The 19,574-nt window shown below is 38.8% G+C and overlaps 1 protein-coding gene across 4 annotated transcripts in view; it reads left to right on the top strand.

Annotated features, from left to right (window-relative positions):
- The window catches only part of LOC113907808, an 83,086-nt gene extending 64,760 nt beyond the window's left edge, over positions 1–18,326 (top strand). For 3 of the 4 annotated variants that reach the window (XR_003515287.1, XM_027567433.1, XM_027567435.1), the window contains 4 exons: positions 10,344–10,382; positions 11,388–11,473; positions 12,899–12,953; positions 16,724–18,326. Coding sequence is in view for 3 of the 4 variants with exons in the window: in XM_027567433.1 (XP_027423234.1) it covers positions 10,344–10,382; positions 11,388–11,473; positions 12,899–12,953; positions 16,724–16,740 (197 nt within the window). In the remaining variant the exon portion in view is untranslated. The remainder of the gene's footprint in view (positions 1–10,343; positions 10,383–11,387; positions 11,474–12,898; positions 12,954–16,723) is intronic. The other variant, XM_027567434.1, reaches the window with a different exon arrangement.
- Positions 18,327–19,574: the final 1,248 nt, after the last annotated feature.

Below are 19,574 nucleotides of genomic sequence, written 5' to 3'. Positions count from 1 at the left end.
CTGGCTGGTTCAGTAATAGTTCGGAACAGCGAGAGTGACTAGAATCTGGGCAGGACATAGCCTGACAGAACCAAGCTATGAAGTTCCGTCAGGGAAACCACTGTCCTCCTAGGCAATAACAGCTTCAGGGCAGACTTAGTGAGGAGCTGTTCTCTACCAAGCTGGGGAAGGCAGAGTTGTGACCCATTGGCTGCTGGGAACTGTCCAAGCAGGCCACTCTGTAGGTGAGCAGAAACTGGGTCATTGCATTTGAATCTGGCCCACTGATTGCACCAGTGGACATGCTCTCTAAGAGTCATTAACCAGAGACTTCACACAAAATTTCGAGGGCTATTCAAAACACTAAGTGCAAATGTCTCCCATCAACTTTTTATCCTTTAGAAAGTTCAATTTTTCTAAATTGTAACTAGCTACTTTGACTTACTAAATGTCTCCAAAAAAATAAAAGTGAACAACAGCAGACAAAAGGGACATCTAACTGTATTATCACAACTTGATCAGATTGATGTTGTCAACCCTTTGGTTCAAGGGCAAAATTGAGTATTTCTTTTAAAATATTGCTTCATGGCAATAGCTTTCTCCAAATATCTTTTGGAATAAGGAAGAGTCCTGTCCATTCTGTAAAAAAATAATAAGGTCTGGAAGAAAAGGCATTGAGTTGGAAGCCAGCAAATGTGAGTTTTCCCCAGTTTTACCACAAATAAGCTGTTCAGAACTTTCACAAATACATTACTGATCAGTTTTCCTGGTCATCCCAGTGCCAGAAAAGTCTAACACTTAGAAAATGTCACTTTCTGACTTGGAAATTATTGAAGGCCTTTCATAGTTGGGGTGTATCCTTGTAAGAGTTTGCTTTGCTGAGATAAGACTTCTATCAGTTGCAAGGCAGGAGGGAACCAAGCTAAAACCAAGGACTGTGTGAGATGACTTTATCACTTCATGACAGGAGCTCAGCAGCTGGAAGTTTGGGCAGAGAGCAAAACTACAGGGTATTCGTCCAACATTGCATTTTATATTCTTTCTAATGACATTCCATGTTAGAAAGTCAGTTGTTTGGGAAAGCTGTGTGCCTAGCGGTTAGAGCATAGTGCAGAGAGCTGGGAGACTAGATCTCCATGCCCAACTGTGTCTCTAACTCACAAGTCACCCACCTCTCCCGCACACTGGGAACAGGGGACCTGTCGTGCTCCCTCCTGCAATACCCAGACATCTCAGGCTGGTAGAGTTTTTCTGAACAACTGTGAGGTCAGAGCCATGACAATACGAGACAAAAGAGGTGAATATTCTGGAACAATTCAGATGTTATGCAAGTATGAGATGATATGACCACAAAAATTTGGAATATTTAATATTCTGGGTTGTATGTTCATTTATTCATTCCTGCCTCTGAAACCTAAAATTAAGTGATTCAGTCCAAGTAACAAATACATACTTTGTGCAAAGTGCCAGAGCAAATGTCATTTTAGTATTTGGGCACTATAAAATTTTTTTAAACTAGGAGTTTGAGGCCTTGCTAAACCTACCCTTTTATTCCCGTTTGCACTAATTTGCCACTTGAACATGAAACTTGTGTCAGTCTGAGAGGTTTGCCATCTTTGCTACTGGCTGCCCTCTAACGCCCACGTAAATGCACACTGTGTTCTCTTTCTTCATATTTAAGCCCATTTTAAGGTCACTTCTTCACCTTAATTCGACCTTGTCCACATTTCCACCTAAAATTCTATCCATCCTTCAAGTTTCAGCCAGTGACTCAGTGCAAGCAGGTGGAGGGTGAGGCTTCAGAGTAAGTCTTTGGAGCCCAGTGAAGCTCAGGAACTGTGCCCTGTTGGTCCAAGACCCATGTGTTCCTTAGGTAGTGTGACACTGGACACATCTTCCATTATGCCTTGAGGTAAAAGTGCTTCTCTTGGAGACAGAGTGGAATTTTTCAGGTATAGTCTGGATATGTTCCTGAAAAAGAAGTAAAATGATGAAGGAAAAGACCCTCAGGTCAATATTGCTAGAGCAGAAAACAGTTTTTCTTAGAGGCTCTAACAAGAGGACATGGAAGTCTAAGAGGTATAAAGGAAGTAATACAATAAATTGGTGTGAACAAATCATCAAAATGAAGACTACGTGATTATTCTATCAATTCTAGCCCTTAGGGTATCTGGCAATCTCAAGGAATTTAGTTGTCATTTTTCTGTGTACAGTACATCCCAATGTTCACCAGCTAATATGCTAAAACATTGAGAAATCCTGCTGACAAGACCTCAACCAGGTGGAGATCTGGGAAGTTGGAATATTATTGGAAAACAGCAGAATTCGGTCTCAATTTTGTTCCTTACCTACTTTGTTAAACTGAGCCAATCATTTAATTTTCAAATTTATTATCTATAAAGTAAGCAAGTTAGATTAACTGTTCCAAGGGACTTGAAGGTAAAATGTAAAAGTATATTCTGAATTAATTAGGACAAAATTGAGATTGACTTTGAGTCAACAAATAAGGCAAACAGGAAAAGACCCTGATGCTGGGAAAGATAGAAGGCGGAAGAAGTGGGCAGCAGAGGATGAGATGGTCGGGTGGCATCACTGACTCAATGAACATGAGTTTGAGCAAACTCCTGGAGACAGTGAAGGACAGGGAAGCCTGGAGTGCCGCAATCCATGGGGTCGCACAGAGTCTGAGCACAGAGGACAGAGACGCAACTGAGCGACTGAACAACAAATAACAGAAAGGGAAGGGCCTAGAGCAAAAGAGGGGAAAAAAAAAAGTAGGAAAGAAATGCTTCCTCGAATCCAGCCCATAAGAGGTTCAGGCTAGACTGTTAAAATTGTTTTGCTAAAGTTAAAATTAATTTTAATGAGCTGTCTCTCCCTAAGCATTTTCTTATTTGGATAGCAAAAAAGTTACACAGAACTGATTATCCCTGGCGAAAACCATGTTCCTCTTCTCTGACTTTGCTTAAAATTAGAGGCTTGAAAGTGCCAGTTTTTAGAGGTGTGAGATCTTACGTCGGCTCTTCAGCATATTCTTTTTACAACTTGTTGCAATTTTCTGTCCCTTTAAGGTCTTAGTCCACAGGCCTTCCCTACCAAAGGCTGTGCTGACAAGTGATAAGGACCCTCTGTAAGGAGGAGCGGCCTATTTGCAAAATGACTTATCTTGACCACTACTGAACACAAGATGGGATCCTCTTATGAAGAGCTCTGGGCATGGTTGTTTGGCTTGTTCTTTCTTTTTCCTACATCCTCCTTCGTGCCATAGACAGTGATCTTCCCCAAATGAAAGTCTGGTTCAAACACTTCATCTTTCCAGCTGCCTTAGGCAGTGAAATTTCATGCCCTGGTCCACAACACCCGGCACGTCACTGCCTTCTCTGCTTCTCACACCCTCTGGTGCAGCCACATAGATTTTTGTGGTTCCTGCATCCCACGAGGGTGTCTTGAGTGCTGGGTCATCGCTGACACCACTGACTCTGTACCTAAATGTCCACAGAGTCGACCTGGTGAAACCCTAGACCACCTTCAAGGTGAGTTCAGAGAACCCCTCCATGAGGTCTTTCCATTTCCTCCTTTTGCGAATAGAACTGACCACTGTTTCCTGTGCCACCACTTCACCATCCCCCTAAAATACTTAAATACACTTAAATTAAAATTTTGTCTCTTTCCTAAGCTGGGATTTCCTTGATGGAAAAACCATGAATTATTTATTATTTCATTGTATCCCTAGTACAAAAGAGACATGCCTAAACATTCGTGTAAAGGAACACACAAGTGAGTAAGTGTCTAAGGGGCCCAGGAACCATTGTTGGCTGAAAAGGATGCACAACTTTACAGTTGAGAATTATGTTTTATTTGGCGGAATTTCTGAGGACTTAGGCCCAGAAAAAGCCTCTTAGATAGCTCTGAGGGACTGCATCGAAGAAGTAAGGGAGGATTTATATGAGTTTTACAACAGAAGTCAAGTACTCAGAATGTCAAAGGATTACTTTTAATTAAAGAAAGCCAGACATCTCAAGTTAATAAATTTAGTGCTTTTCCCTCTATGGGAAGATGCAAGAGTCCAGGCTTACTACAGTCTTTCCTTTGATATACACCTTAACCATCTAGAGCCAGTGGCCTGAATCCCCTCAGGGTCTACAGTCTGCGATGCCAGCAATGGCTGAAAGCATGGTGTCTGCAACATCCTTTGTTCACTGATACGGCGGGCAATTTTTTTCATCCACACCATCAAGGCCTATGAAACACATCTGGATTCTAAACAGTCAATCATAAGATTTCATTTAGCTTTAACACACTATGCCAAGCACTGGGATCTTGTGGAGTTTTTAGCCTAAACCGAAGTAGGGGAGGTCAGAGAAGACCTCCTAATAAAAATGGCCTTGAACTGGGACCTGAGAAGTGGATAGCCAGCCAAGAAGGGGACCACAGGAGGATATTTCAGGCAAAGAGAAGACGAGGTACAAAGTGTGGGCTTGGAGAAGAGTATGCTGCATTTGAGGAACCAAGAGCTGTCCAGATGCCTGGACTCCAAGGGAGCGTGAAGTTGCAAGCACTGATGGGGAGGCAGGCAGGGGCTGGGGCAGGCAGGGTCTTGCAGGTGTTCATAAAGAGGAGGGGCACCGACCCATAGACTGAGCACACCTCCCTAACTAACCACTGAAACTCCGGACTCAGACAGGCAGAAAGCCTGGGGTAGCGCAATCTTTGCACTCAATGAAAACTCTAGATGGCTTCAGGTAAATTTTAGCTACCCAGGTGGCACTGGTGGCAAAGAACTCGCCTGCCAATGCAAGAGACCAGACATGCAGGTTCGATTCCTGGGTCAGGAAGATCCCCTGGAGGAGGAAATGGCAAGCCATTCCAGTATTCTTGCCTGAAGAATCCCATGGACGGAGAAGCCTGATGGGCTGCAGTCCGTAGGGTCGCAAACAGTCAGACACAACTGAAGTGACTTAGCACGCATGCACTTCTTAAAAACTTTAAATTTGGTGTGGTTTTATTTTTTTGTTTTTTACTTTGGGATTTTTTTTTCTTCTAGTTGTAAAATTGTGTGCTTGTTATTGAAACATCAAAAATATTGTGTCAGTCCTCTGTGGAGGCAGGTTTCCACTATTCTTACACTCATTCCGTGCATGCCCCTTTGCATGTGGCTTGTTTCATTCATCAGTACATTTATTTTAGGCACGATCCAGACACTGACCTCCCTGTCTCTCTGTAAGAACCTGGTCAAACAATTCGTTGCTGTATGTGAATTATATCTCAAGAAAATGAGAAGATCTTTTTAAAAAAGAAAGGAAATTGGCCAAACATTTACAACAGCTAGTATTTCACTGAATACCCGCTATGTACGGAGCCCTGTTCTAGTGTGCAAGAGATTCAAAATGTGCCAGGCCTGGGATCTAGGAGCCCAGGGAAGCTTGTTTCAGAAAAGCTCATTGGTATCCACATGATTTATAAATGTGTGCCCTAAATGTGAATGAATTGCACTGAATTGAAAGTTGTAAAGGAAGATGTAACATTAACTAACAGAGAACATTTTTGTTCATTAGCTATTCTTTTTTATTTTTATATACCTTCATTGATTCCTAATGAAAATCTTTCTTTCCATAATTTTAATCTCAATAGGTGCTGAACCTCAACATTCCTATGATCTAGTTATTGTTTAAAAACACTTGGTCTTAACAGATGCACACTACTATATGTAAAATACATAAATAACAAGGACCTATTGTATAGCACAGGAGACTATATGCAATATTTAGTAATAACTTTAATGGAAAAGAACCTGAAAATTGCATATACATGTGTGTGTATGTATAACTGGATTACTTTTGAATTATAGTGAATCAACTAAATTTCAGTTGAGAAAAGCACGTGTTTTTACATTAGACTTTACAGCTTTGCATCTGAATGATGAAGGATACCTTAGAGATACTAGTCATTTATCACACCCTACAGTCCACGAGTCACAAAGAGTCGGGCACGACTGAGCGACTAAGTACACACTATACTAACTGATGTGTGTGTGTGAAGGCACACAAATTATATATTAAACTAACAGTCCTCTCAATGACGTTTTGAAGTAAGTATTATCATTTTACAGATGGGAAATCAAGGCTCACTTTCTTCACCTGTAAGGCCCTGCCACATGAAAATTCTGGAGCTGCCACTGGGAGAGATGTGGGATGAATTTGTCTTGTGTGATGTGCTCTGTGGTCCGCTCATTGCCTCAACCTTAATCCCTGTCTCAACTTCTCTTTTGTACAGCTGAGTTTTCTTCGACCAGTGCCATTCCTAGTACAGAGTCACTCATTGATGGGCCTATTGTTGATACACCACCAGGAGATTTGTTCGTATTTTAAAACAGTTTTTCTCTGGAGTCATTGTCATGAGGCAGCTCTACTTAATGGGACTGTCTACTGCAGGGAAACTGACAAAGACCTAGAAATGGAAGCAAAATAGACAAAATCTCTCTCCTCTAGAGGAATTCTCGCTTCTGGAATGTTGCACAGGAATAATACTCTAGATTAAAGAAATTAAAGCTTCTAGCAAAACACATAAATGATGAATGTGAGCATGAAATGGTAGGCCAGGTAAAAGGGACCCAGTAGTGCAGTGGTGAGAGGGGGGCTTATGGTCAAACCTGGCTGGACTCAGCCCTGAGCTTGGCCCTGTCTCAGGTGCTGACCCTGAGTAGATTGAACCCCGAGTTCTCCAAAGGGTCTCCGTCATCTTATTTTTTAAATGGGGCTCATTTTACCTATCTCACAGTGTTACTCTAAGGATTAAATTTAAAAAATGTGTGAAAATTGCTTGACTGAGAGCCCAATACATCATACGTGCCCAGTAAAGTATAAGCCATCTGGGTCCTGAGATAAGGATGATCAGGTGGCATTCACTGTCTCTCTGATTATTCTTCTATGGAGAAGAAGATGACTTTGAAAGAGCAGGTTGAAAGCAGAAAAGAAGAAGGTCTTTTGTAGGTGGGATTTCGGCAGGGTCCTCTGGATTTAAAGTAAAGCCTCACAGAAGACTTAGCATAGCTCTTGGATCATTAGCTAGTGGAAACACTGAGAAAAAGGGAAGCAATGGGTTTTCAGAAGGACAGAGACCAAGAGACGAAAATTAAGCTAAGTGCTTAGAATCAATTACTGGACTTCTGGGTCCAGTTAAATAATCTACTTTTCAAAGTGATTTCAGTGTGAAGCCAACATGATAGTGTCAAACCAGAAAACATTCATGGGTCCACTGCAGACACACACAGCGCACATGCCATGAATCCTGTAAATAGTGAGTGGCAAAAGAATGACCCACTGTAATCACGTCTTTGACAAGGTCATGTAATGTGTGCAGTATGTTATTAGTAGTAAATTCAAGAAATGACGTAAAATTGCATCGGGTGACAGCAGAAAAAGAAATACTCTTGTGGACTGGTCAGGGGGGATTAACTCTAGCAGAGCATTCAGTTCAGTTCAGTTCAGTTGCTCAGGCATGTCCGACTCTTTGTGACCCCATGGACTGCAAAACACCAGGCCTCCCTGTCTATCACGATCTCCCAGAGTTCACCCAAACTCATGCCCATCGAGTTGGTGATGCTATCCAACCATCTCATCCTCTGTTATATCCTTCTCCTCCCACCCTCAATATTTCCCAGCATCAGTGTCTTTTCAAATGAGTCAGCTCTTCGCATCAAGTGGTGAAAATACTGGAGTTTCAGCTTCAACATCATTCCTTCCAATGAATATTCAGGACTGATCTCCTTTAGGATAGACTGGTTGGATCTCCTTGCTGTCCATGGGACTCTCAAGAGTCTTCTCCAACACCACACTTCAAAAGCATCAATTCTTCGGCACTCAGCTTTCTTTATAGTCCAACTCTCAATTCCATACATGACTACTAGAAAAACCATGGCCTTGACTAGACAGACCTTTGTTGACAAAGTAATGTCTCTGCTTTTTAATATGATGTCTAAGTTGGTCATAACTTTTCATCCAAGGAATAAATGTCTTTTAATTTCATGGCTACATTCACCATCTGAGTGATTTTGGAGCCCAAAAAATAATGTCTGCTATTGTTTCCACTATTTCCCCATCCATTTGCCATGAAGTGATGGGACCAGATGCCATGATCTTTGTTTTCTGAATATTGAGTTTTAAGCTAACTTTTTCATTCTCCTCTTTCACTTTCATCAAAATGCTCTTTAGTTCCTCTTCACTTTCTGCCATAAGGGTGGTGTCATCTGCGTATCTGAGGTTATTGATATCTCTCCTGGCAATCTTGATTCCAGCTTATGCTTCATCCAGCCCAGCATTTCTCATGATGTACTCTGCATAGAAGTCAAATAGCAGGGTGACAGAATGCAGCCTTACGTACTCCTTTTCCTATTTGGAACCAGTCTGTTGTTCCATGTCCAGTTCTAACTGTTGCTTCCTGACCTGCATACAGATTTCTCAGGAGGCGGCCAGGTGGTCTGGTATTCCCATCTCCTGAAGAATTTTCCACAGTTTATTGTGATCCACACAGTCAAAGACTTTGGCATAGTCAATAAACCAGAAATAGATGTTTTTCTAGAACTCTCTTGCTTTATCTATGAGCCAACGGATGTTGGCAATTTGATCTCTGGTTCCTCTGTCTTTTCTAAAATCAGCTTGAACATCTGGAAGTTCACAGTTCACTTACTATTGAAGCCTGGTTTAGAGAATTTTGAGCTTTACTTTATTAGTGTGTGTTCAGTTCAATTCAGTTCAGTTTCTCAGTTATGTCTGACTCTTGGCGACCCCATGAAGTGCAGCATGCCAGGCCTCCCTGTCCATCACCAACTCCTGAAATCTACCCAAACTCATGTCCATTGAGTCGGTGATGCCATCCAACCATCTCATCCTCTGTCATCTTCTCCTCCTGCCATCAATCTTTCCCATAATCAGGGTCTTTTCAAATGAGTTAGCTCTTCACATCAGGTGGCCAAAATACTGGAGTTTCAGCTTCAACATCAATCCTTCCAATGAAAACCCAGGACCAATTTCCCTTAGGATGGACTGGTTGGATCTCCTTGCAGTCCAAGGGACTCTCAAGAGTCTTCTCCAATACCACAGTTCAAAAGAATCAATTCTTCAGCACTCATCCCTCTTTATAGTCCAATTCTCACATTCATACATGACCACTGGAAAAACCATAGCCTTGACTAGATGGACCTTTGTTGGCAAAATAACGTCTCTGCTTTTTAATATGCTATCTAGGTTGGTCATAACTTTCCTTCCAAGGAGTAAGCGTCTTTTAATTTCATGGCTGCAGTCACCATCTGCAGTGATTTTGGAGCCCAGAAAAATAAAGTCAGCCATGTTTCCTCTGTTTCCCCATCTATTTGCCATGAAGTGATGGGACCAGATGCCATGATCTTCATTTTCTGAATGTTGAGCTTTAAGCCAACTTTTTCACTCTCCTCTCATTGTGCAGTTGTTTGAGCATTCTTTGGCATTGTCTTTCTTTGGGACTGGAATGAAAACTGACTTTTTCCAGTCCTGTGGCCACTGCTGAGTTCTCTGAATTTGCTGGCATATTGAGTGAAGCACTTTCACAGCATCATCTTTTAGGATTTGAAATAGCTCAACTGGAATTCCATCACCTCCACTAGCTTTGTTCGTAGTGATGCTTCCTAAGGCCCACTTGACTTCACATTCCAGGATGTCTGGCTCTAGTTGAGTGATCACACCATCGTGATTATCTGGGTCATGAAGATCTTTTTTGTATAGTTCTTCTGTGTATTCTTGCCACCTCTCTTAATATCTTCTGCTTCTGTTAGGTCCATACCATTTAAGGCAACTGTATTAGGAACGTTTGCAGAAAGGAATCCAGTGAGACTGCTGGCAAAAACTCAGCTAAGGCAAAGTAAGGATTTGGATTCTGATGGTGGAAAATGGATAGCAACATGACTGAGCTTACATTCAGTCATGTCCAGCTCTTTTTGAGGATTGGACTGATGTTCATGTGGGATAACAGCTCAATATCTCTTTCTGATCACCATTTTTACATTTTTTAAAAATGCACTGCTTGTTGTGGAAGTCCATAGATGGTTCTTCCAATAGTTTCTCATATCCTTCCCTTTAGTGCATGAGGGAGTTTACTAATTCCTGATGAATGGAAACTTGTTGGGTAGCTGAAAGTAGATATTGGATTGTTAATGTTGAGGCTGACACATTACCTCATATATTTTACTTACTCACTGTTGAAAGTTGAACCGTGTAGTTCTTTAAACACATTTAAGGAATAACAAAAATCCACTAGACAGTCTAATTCCAAAAGAGTATTTTTTAAATATGCCATATGTTTTCTGACCTTATTTTCAAATATTTTCTTTTTAGGACCAAGGATAGTACTTCAACATAAATTCTCACAGCCAGGTATGTTAATATTTGACAAAGAATGATGATCATTCCATTTAACATTATGTAGTGCGAGTTTTAAATGCCTTGGAACTAGAAGCATCAATTTTATTTTTTAAGTTTATTTTCTTTCTGATTTTGCTTTAAAAAAATTTAATCGAAGTATAGTTACTGTACATTATTATTTGTTCTAGGTGTAGAATATAATGATTCACACTTTTAGAAGTGACACTCCATGTATAGTTGTTATAAAATATGGCTACATTCCCTGTGTGCTCTACAATATATGTGCTGTACTTAGTTGTACAGTCGTGTCCGACTCTCTATGACACCATGGACTGTAGCCCGCCAGGGTCCTCTGTCCATGGGATTCTCCAGGCCAGAATACCGCAGTGGGTTGCCATTCCCTTCTACGGAGGATCTTCCCAACTCAGACATCAAACCCAGGTCTCCCGCACTATAGGCAGATTCTTTACTGTCTGAGGCAGCATGGAAGCCCTGCTGTACAATAATATATCCTTGCAGCTCGTTTTACACATGACAGCTTGTACCTCTTACTCTCTTATCCCCATATTGCCTTTCCCTCTTCCCTCTCCCCACTGGTAACCACTAGCTAATTTTAAAAACAAGAGTGTTACTTATTTCAGTCACACAAATTGTAAAAACAAATTATGTTCTTTTCAGAATCAAAATAGGCATTTCCAATTTCCTTAAAAATTTTAGAAACAGCAGTATATAATCTGATCATCATTTTTATTTTAAGTTATATATCTTCAGCTTTCTAGCCAACCGTGGGTACATCCAGAATAAATACAGATCCTTCCTGTCTTAGTCCAGATTTGTTTTTAAACTCTGTGCTACCACTTTGGAGCTACCTTCCCAACACTGTGTTTGTGGATTATCACTTTCCCCTATAAAAAGACAAAGCGATATTACCCTGATTTTACCTGCTTTATTTTACAAATGCTGTGTGGTCATTTACTTCACACTTTTATAATTTGCTCCTCTGTTTTTCTCCTATAGTAATGGTAAGCATTATTTTTGCGGTGATTGCTGGTATCGTTGGAATTATCGTCGGAAGTGCCGGCCTTATTTTGCTACTGCGAAGGGTGAGGACTCAGTTTTAATTTTTAAGTGCTGGTGTAAATAACTCCAGGAGGGTTTAACTCTGTGGCTTCAACTAAATTCAAAAGGAAAACAAAACTGCATGAAACTCCATCTTTTTCAACTGGACACAGAGAAGTCACTGAGTTACTCTAGTAGAATTTTTTATTTGCATTTGCCTATAAAGAATCCCCAAATACCAATCTACCTGTTTTCCAATGAAACATCCTCCAAGGCTTCTAACTTGGTTTAGTATATTTTGATGGATGTGGATGAAAGTCAAATGTCTAATTATAGTATCTAGTTTAATTTGCATATGAAAAATCTTTAAAATAACATGATATATTTATTAATGCTGAAAATATTTGCTTTTCTATTCTATTTCTTGGGACAGATTTGTCAAATTCCACCTATGACTTTTCAGCCATGAATGATGTTTTTCATCACTAAAGATACTTTTGAGTCTGTATGACAGCATTCCAAAGAACATCACCTTTGCTATATAACCTCCTGTTTAAGGTAGTTCAGACACAACATTTGTGTGTGTGATTATAATGCTAGTAATTTGGAATTATAATCCTAGGTCATTAAGTGCCTAGTCACAAAAGAGTGGTGCAATTGAGTTCGCATTCACCCTCTATTTTTATCTTTGTGATCTCCATACCACAGCCATTCTATATATGTATATATTCTTTATAAAATGCTTGTTTTCGAGAGCTCACAAAACTGCAATGTCAGGGCTATAACAACAAGATTGATAGTAAATCTACATAGAGTTCCTTGCCCTTTTCTATTTTAACTATTTTTGTTAGGTGACTCTGATAATCATTCAAATCTATGATTGTTTAGCATTACTCCATGACAATTTATCTTCTCTAAATAATATTTTCTTAATAAAAGTAAAGTAATGAGAGAATCTGCTCTAATATGAGAGATTTTGTAAAGACTTGAATGGGAGATAACTCCTCTTGTTTGCAGTTTAAATGTTGGGGACAAAGTCATGCCCTGGTCTTTGGGCACAGATGACAAATTTAGTTGTCTTCTCTCTTGGCTGATGATCTAAATCTGAAAAAGACAATGACATACTTGGTTGGCAAAATTCAGAGAACATCTTGCATACGAATATGGTAGAATTGGGTCATGGTTATCAATTCAGCTTTTCATTACAGCAGGGAACTATGACACAGTCAATGTTTGGGGTAATAGTTCACCTATGGAAATAACAAATATTATTTTGAAATAAAACTTTAAAGCAAAGTTTGTAGGTTATCTATGAAATAATAGCTTTTTCCACAAAAGAACTCTACAACGTGAATTTTAATTGAAAGAAAACAAACTTTAACCAAAAAACGTGCTTTTAATCTATTTTTCTTACTGTGTCTAAGTTTATAAAATTGTGGCATTAACGTTCTTCTGCCTTTTATTCATAGAGAAATCGAGAACGAACAAGTACTCCTAAAACTTCTGAACAACCAGAAGAAATAGGTTGGTGCTATTTTTATTGCCTTTTGCCTTTTTGGAAGGAACATAAATTAATGACTTACTTTTATACTCTTCAATATAATGAAATTTTCCCTTAGGTATAAATTATCTTTTTAAAAAAAGTAAAACAAATACTGCACATAAAGCAAAAACCAAGTTCTTTTGTGTACTTTTTATTTTCCAAACTGCAAAGTTGAGAATAGGAGAACCTGTAGGGGGCTAGTTCAATAGCCCCAAATCTGGAGCCAGACCTTGGTTTGAATCCGTATTCCACCACTTAGCAGCTGTGTAACCCTAAGCCAGCTATTCTTATGGAGATAATAATAGTGAGTGGGCTGATAATTCAACATGGGGATAATGATGGTGTTCATCTCACAGAGTTTCATGAGGATCGAATGAACTACCATAAGTAGTAGAGTGCCTAGAGCAGTTCTTGGCCAGAGTAAGCACCCAGTGCCTAGTAGCTGTTATAAATATTGCAGCCTCCACACTCAATGACCTCTGCACAAGTGGCCAGTCACTAGGCTTCCTTATCATTTCCACTCTCAGGTGGAAAGGGGATACATAAACATGGCAAAAATAGCAGGAGTATCTTGTTCACCCAGAATAGTATTGACTTAAATAGTGTTTTCCAAAAACAGACAACCTTAAAAAAGTGTGAGATTTTTATATTTAAAAGTATCCAGATATTAGTACTTTCTTGCAGGAAAAAAAAAAATGTAAACTCTAACAAGCCTGGAGCATCCATTACCAGCATGAGAGTAATTCCTAAAGGCTGAGTAGTAGTTGCTGCTTCTACTATGTGTTTTAATACCTAACCAATTTTATTAATTATGGCCTGTTACATAATTTCACTAATTGAGTATATGGTTCTATTAACATTAAACTTTGACATCTGTTTGGGGAGATAATCACCAAACACAAGTCGCTGTAGAATGGGCTTTAAATGCTCAAGCAAAAGGGAACTGATTCTGCTTTCTACAAAATTGAAGTTTTTCTCAAAATTATCAAAAATCATGACAGATTTTAGGGGCTGTAAATTTCCAGATTCCAATATTTAACCCTAGACCTAGCACCTATCTTCAAAGGACTTGCTAGGTTTTTTAGATTTTGGGGTCATAAAAAACAGAGAGTTTTCAACTCTCTACTGCAGCCATATAACCTATATGCAGAACTAGCTTCATCACATTATCTTGTAGGTTCTTAAAGATTAAAGATGATCAGTATATAATTATTTAGTCCTGGGAGTTTCATGCTTAGTAGGGTGAATAGTGTACATGTCATTCTCAGCTACCAGGATTAATAAGACTCAATGTACAGATACCTAAAACAGCAAATGTTTTGAGTCCTGTAGCAGATTCACTTTTTTAAACTAAGGTTACTTCATTATAGGATTTGCAGTTCGGACAAATATGTGTTATTTCTTTTACCTATATTCTGCATTGTTTCAAAAAAAATGTTTGAAGATGTTTTTAAAATGGAGCAATTACTAGTCAAGACTTAATGTTTAGTTACCTAAATTTCCATATGCTTTTAACTATTGATTTATTTTGGTGACAATTTTAGTGTTTAATGTTTTGTCTGCTTTTTTTTTTCATATAAACTTGAGCCTTTCCATGCAATAGCTCACAAAAATTTGGGACAATTTAATTCATCAAAGTTCATTAAAATATCCTTGTTAGTTTAAGTGCAACAGACAATTTCCAAATGCTCACTGTGGTTTGGGCACCTACACACTTATTAGATATACCAATAGGAGTCTCTGTCCTCTAGAAGCTGAGCATCTATTGGAAACTGACTGTGGTCATTGTAGGGAACAGGTTTAAGGTAGCAGAGGCATTAGCATCTAAAAAGTCTGGGGCAGGTATTAATAGCAAAGGCTTCTGCAGATGAAATCACCAGAGGTCAGCCTTAAAGGCTGGATAGACATTTCTAGGGGAAAGTCAGTTCTAGACAACAGTCCAGCTTGAGCAAAAGCATAAAAGAAGACAGAATATGGTGTAGTCAAGGAACTGTGTGCATTTCCACATTAGCAAGATTAATGCCTCAGTTCTTCATTTATGTCTCAAATACACATAAATGCAGTGGAAAGTGAGATGAATCATATTTTAGGTTCAATTCACCTTTCCTTATTTGTGCAAATGAAGTTATTAAATGTGTCATAGTAAGTTAGTGAAATCGTTACCAGAGAGTAGATTCTTGGCAGAAAGCATTAATAGAGGAGGCACATAAGTCAAGAAAATAAAGGGTTTATTAATAAGTAATAGGATGTTCTCGGGGGAGTGTGAGTATATTCAGGGGGGTAGCTTCTCTGAATTCCTTTAGCAAGCTGGTTATATGGAGTGTAAAAATGAGTGGGCAGAATGTTCATTGGGAGGGGAGAGGTTTGGAGTGATAATTCCTGATTTTCACCCCAACTCCACCTTTCTAAGGAGAGAAGGGATCTTTGTCTTTATTCAGTCTTGATCAGAAGTGTCACAGCATCAGTACATGATGGAAACTTCTTACCTGCAAGGCTGATTTTATTGTAATGAGAACATAATGAGCAAAAGGTACATTTGGACACTGGAGATTCCGCCTTTCCCTACCTTTCTTTGTCTGCCTCCAGGACACTTGTTACCCCCAAATGTATGGGTTCTTATCAGTCCAGAGGTTTCCTGTTTTCTGTCTGCCCAAGGACCTGCTTTGTTTACAAGATGTGGGGTTTCCTGCCATTTGGCCTGTGCCACCCTTTGTCTGCTCATTTCTAGCTATCTGCCTGCTCTAACAAAATGGGTTATCAAATCAGACCCCACTTCATAGGAAATTTAGGAAAACACACAAGATTCCAGAAAGTGGGTTAGCCCTATTTTTGTAGAATACTGCTCTAAAGTAACTCACAAGTCAAAGGCAATAAGAGATGGGAGTGATCATGCCATCTCAACAAGAACAAGAGACGTTGGGGTATAAAGAACGAATTGCTTTTACCTCCTTGAACTTGCACAGGATTAATGGTTGGTGGGAAATGAGAATAAGTGAATCTGAGTTAGCTGCCCACAGTGATGGCCACATGTGACCTCTACCAGTCCATTTGCTATGGCAGAATTTGGGGGTGCACCATTCCTGTAATTCCCCAATCAAAGGAGACTGTGGGAAATGCTCTGCTTCCATAACAGCAAAGTTTTAGCCCATCTGTTTCACACAGTTTCTGGAAGTAACATAAATCCAACCTACTAGCTAAGGAAAGGGGGATATCACACTTGGTGTGGGAGGCCGGCCCTTCTTTCACATGGTAGAATCAGAGAGGAATTTAGCAGTGAGTTTCTGTACAGCCTTGCCCATGCTTATGTCTAAGAAAAACCAGTTACTTCTGAAAGAGATTACAAACTAGGAACCTTGTCTTAAATTCAAACACATATGTGTAATTCCACCCACTTATCATTTACTGCTTTCATGATACATACATGATACTGTATGTATCATTTACATACACTCTATTCCACCCCTTCACAAGTTCTCTATTAGCTTCTCATCTCTGCAGAAGTTAGGACAAGAGCAGTTATGTTTGTTCCTTAAGTTCTAAGGCTTTTAGAATAGATTTTCTAAGAAATTCTGTTTCACTACACAGAACTCTAATAGAGCTAATCTGAAAAGAAATTCCTTTCATTTCCTAACAGTTGTATTCAAGGACAACTCTGTAAGAATATAGAATCCTGAAATTTATTTTATGAATTGATTTCCCACTGTATTTAAATATAATTGTGTTTAATACCACCGTTTTGTTTTTTCTCTAGAAGATCTGCCACAGTAATCGATGAGAGTCGGTTCACCAAATCAAGTTTTGGAAGAACTCAAAGACAAGACTTCAATCATGTAAAAAATAAACACGTACATTTTGGTAAAGTGAAAAATGAACATGTCAAAAAACCAATATGTTGTATACCTTCCCAAGTTGTACAATTTCAGGATAAAAATTTCATTATAATGAGTCCAGTGACAACTGTTTTCTTTAATGCTTTCTTTTGTATGTTAACATAATTTTTATAATTAAATGACTTAGAATTCTTATTCAAAACTTTAGTTGGCTTTGTCCACAATTCTTTAAGACTGACATTCTATTCTTTGGCATTTTAATGATTATGCTTTCAAATGAACAGATTTGTAATATCTAGATAAAATCTAAGCTTTCTTCTCATTCTAAACTTCTGAGTCTATTTTCATTATTTTGAATAAATTAAAAGGAGAGCAAAATACTATTATTTCCTTCATTGCTGAACAGGCAAGGTATGTGTTACATTAAAGATGATGTTTTAATCATACTAATAAATCTTGTGCTTAGAAATGCCTTTCATACATACCTACATACATACATACACATATGTACATATACATAGATAAAGAAGTGGAATAGATATAATATATAAAATGGCATACACATTCATCCTTTGACGCATAAATCAACACAAAAGTTTTTTCCTATTAAAGAAGTGGGATACTACACATGTATAAATGACTCATTTATGATAACTTGTCTGAAAGTCTTAAGTGTTAACTCATTCAGGGCACAGACATGAAATGTGTTCCACTGGAATATTTAATTATGTCAGTGGGCAGAGTATCCTGAGAAAAAGACTTAATGACTTTGCTTACAAAAAGAAACTTCTGAATAACTCTATAAATGCAATGCTGCTAAGTCGCTTCAGTCGTGTCCGACTCTGTGCGACCCCATAGAGGGCAGCCCACCAGGCTCCCCTGTCCCTGGGATTCTCCAGGCAAGAACACTGGAGTGGGTTGCCATTTCCTTCTCCAATGCAGGAAAGCAAAAAGTGAAAGTGAAGTCGTTCAGTGGTGTCTGACTCCTAGCGGCCCCATGGACTGTAGCCCACCAGGCTCCTCCATCCATGGGATTTTCCAGCCAAGAGTACTGGAGTGGGGTGCCATTGCCTTCTCTGATAAATGCAATAAGATATGCAAATTTGACATGTAGTTGAATATATAAAAAGATTACCCTGTATTCTCAATTAAATGCTTTAATCTGTCCAGTCCTAGTTTCTATTTTTAATAAAGTTTTGGAAATTGGTTTAAATAACTTAAAAGAAATTTCTGAATCCTGGAGACTAAGGTTTTGTGACTGTACACTTATCACTCATTTGTAGTAAAACTTGAAAAGCAATGTAAAAACATTGTGTATTCTTGTGATATTCCATTTAAACATCCATATGGCTTTTCATTATTGCATGATAATTAAGGAAATAGTATTATGTACATATTTGAGCTTGGCAACTTAGACTTACTTTTTTATATGTTAAAAAATCTAATTTTTAACCTGCTTGCATGTTCAGAGTGTGTTGGTTGGACTAAATCGATTATAGAAAAATAAAGAATAAGAACAATGTATTTCTGTTGGTATATATATTGTGAAAGTAGTTACAACAATATTATTGTGTTAAATTAATCAAGTGAATGGCCCAAGCATCAGTACAACTTTCAGTTCAGTTAAGTTTAGTCGCTCAGTCGTGTCCAACTCTTTGTGACTTCATGAATCGCAGCACGCCAAGCCTCCCTGTCCATCACCAACTCCCGGAGTTCTATTCTTTTCAATAAAAACAAAATGTTTAACCAAGAGAGAACATGCAACTAAACTTGTCTCTAAAGCAATTTACAAGGCAGAGACAATAAGACATTAGATGGCTCTGCCATCTATACCAGAGCAAGAGTCCAGAGAAAAATTAAAACAGGAATTACTTTAACATTGAACTTTTCCTCAATTTCTCTGTACTTCTATCGATGAATTTTTCACATTTAAATTTAATGTTTGTGGGAAGAAACTTCCCACAAACTTGACTCTTCATATTTTTATAATCAAGTCATCATAAGATTATAGTAAAGAAATCTTACCTACAAAGCTAATATGACCCTATAAATGGCGAACTTGGAATTTCTTAAACTTTGGGACTAGAGCCATGGGGTGTGAGTGAAGCTGATTAGAAAATGTTATCCTTCAGGCCTGGGTGTTTTCTTGTATAGGTGTGAGCAAAGGGTCTACAGTGGACAGAAAGTGAATGGAGAATGGGCGAGATGCTGGAAGGCAGAACATGGAGAGGCAAGGAATGATGTGGTGAAAGGGGTATTGTAGTGTTCCAATAATAGTAACTGAGGAAGAGTCTTCTGATTTATTCTAAGCATTTGTCTTATCAAATGCTGCAAATTTCACACAAGCAAATCCTAAGAGCACTTAGGCAAAAATTAGTACAAAATTCTACCCAGTATTATGTATAGACTTCTTACTATATTAACCCAGTGGTCACCTGACCTGACTCTTGAGAAAATTGTATGCAGGTCAGGAAGCAACAGCTAAAACTGGACATGGAACAACAGACTGGTTCCAAATAGGAAAAGGAGTAGGTCAAGGCTGTATATTGTCACCCTGCTTATTTAACTTCTATGCAGAGTACATCATGAGAAATGCTGGGCTGGAAGAAGCACAAGCTGGAATCAAGATTGCCGGGAGAAATATCAATAACCTCAGATATGCAGATGACACCACCCTTATGGCATAAAGTGAAGAGGAACTCAAAAGCCTCTTGATGAAAGTGAAAGTGGAGAGTGAAAAAGTTGGCTTAAAGCTCAACATTCAGAAAACGA

This window comes from Bos indicus x Bos taurus, chromosome 17 (assembly GCF_003369695.1).
Source record: "Bos indicus x Bos taurus breed Angus x Brahman F1 hybrid chromosome 17, Bos_hybrid_MaternalHap_v2.0, whole genome shotgun sequence".
Classification (NCBI taxonomy): domain Eukaryota; kingdom Metazoa; phylum Chordata; class Mammalia; order Artiodactyla; family Bovidae; genus Bos; species Bos indicus x Bos taurus.
Note: the sequence above shows the minus strand (reverse complement) of the source record. Positions and strands in the feature narration are given on the sequence as shown.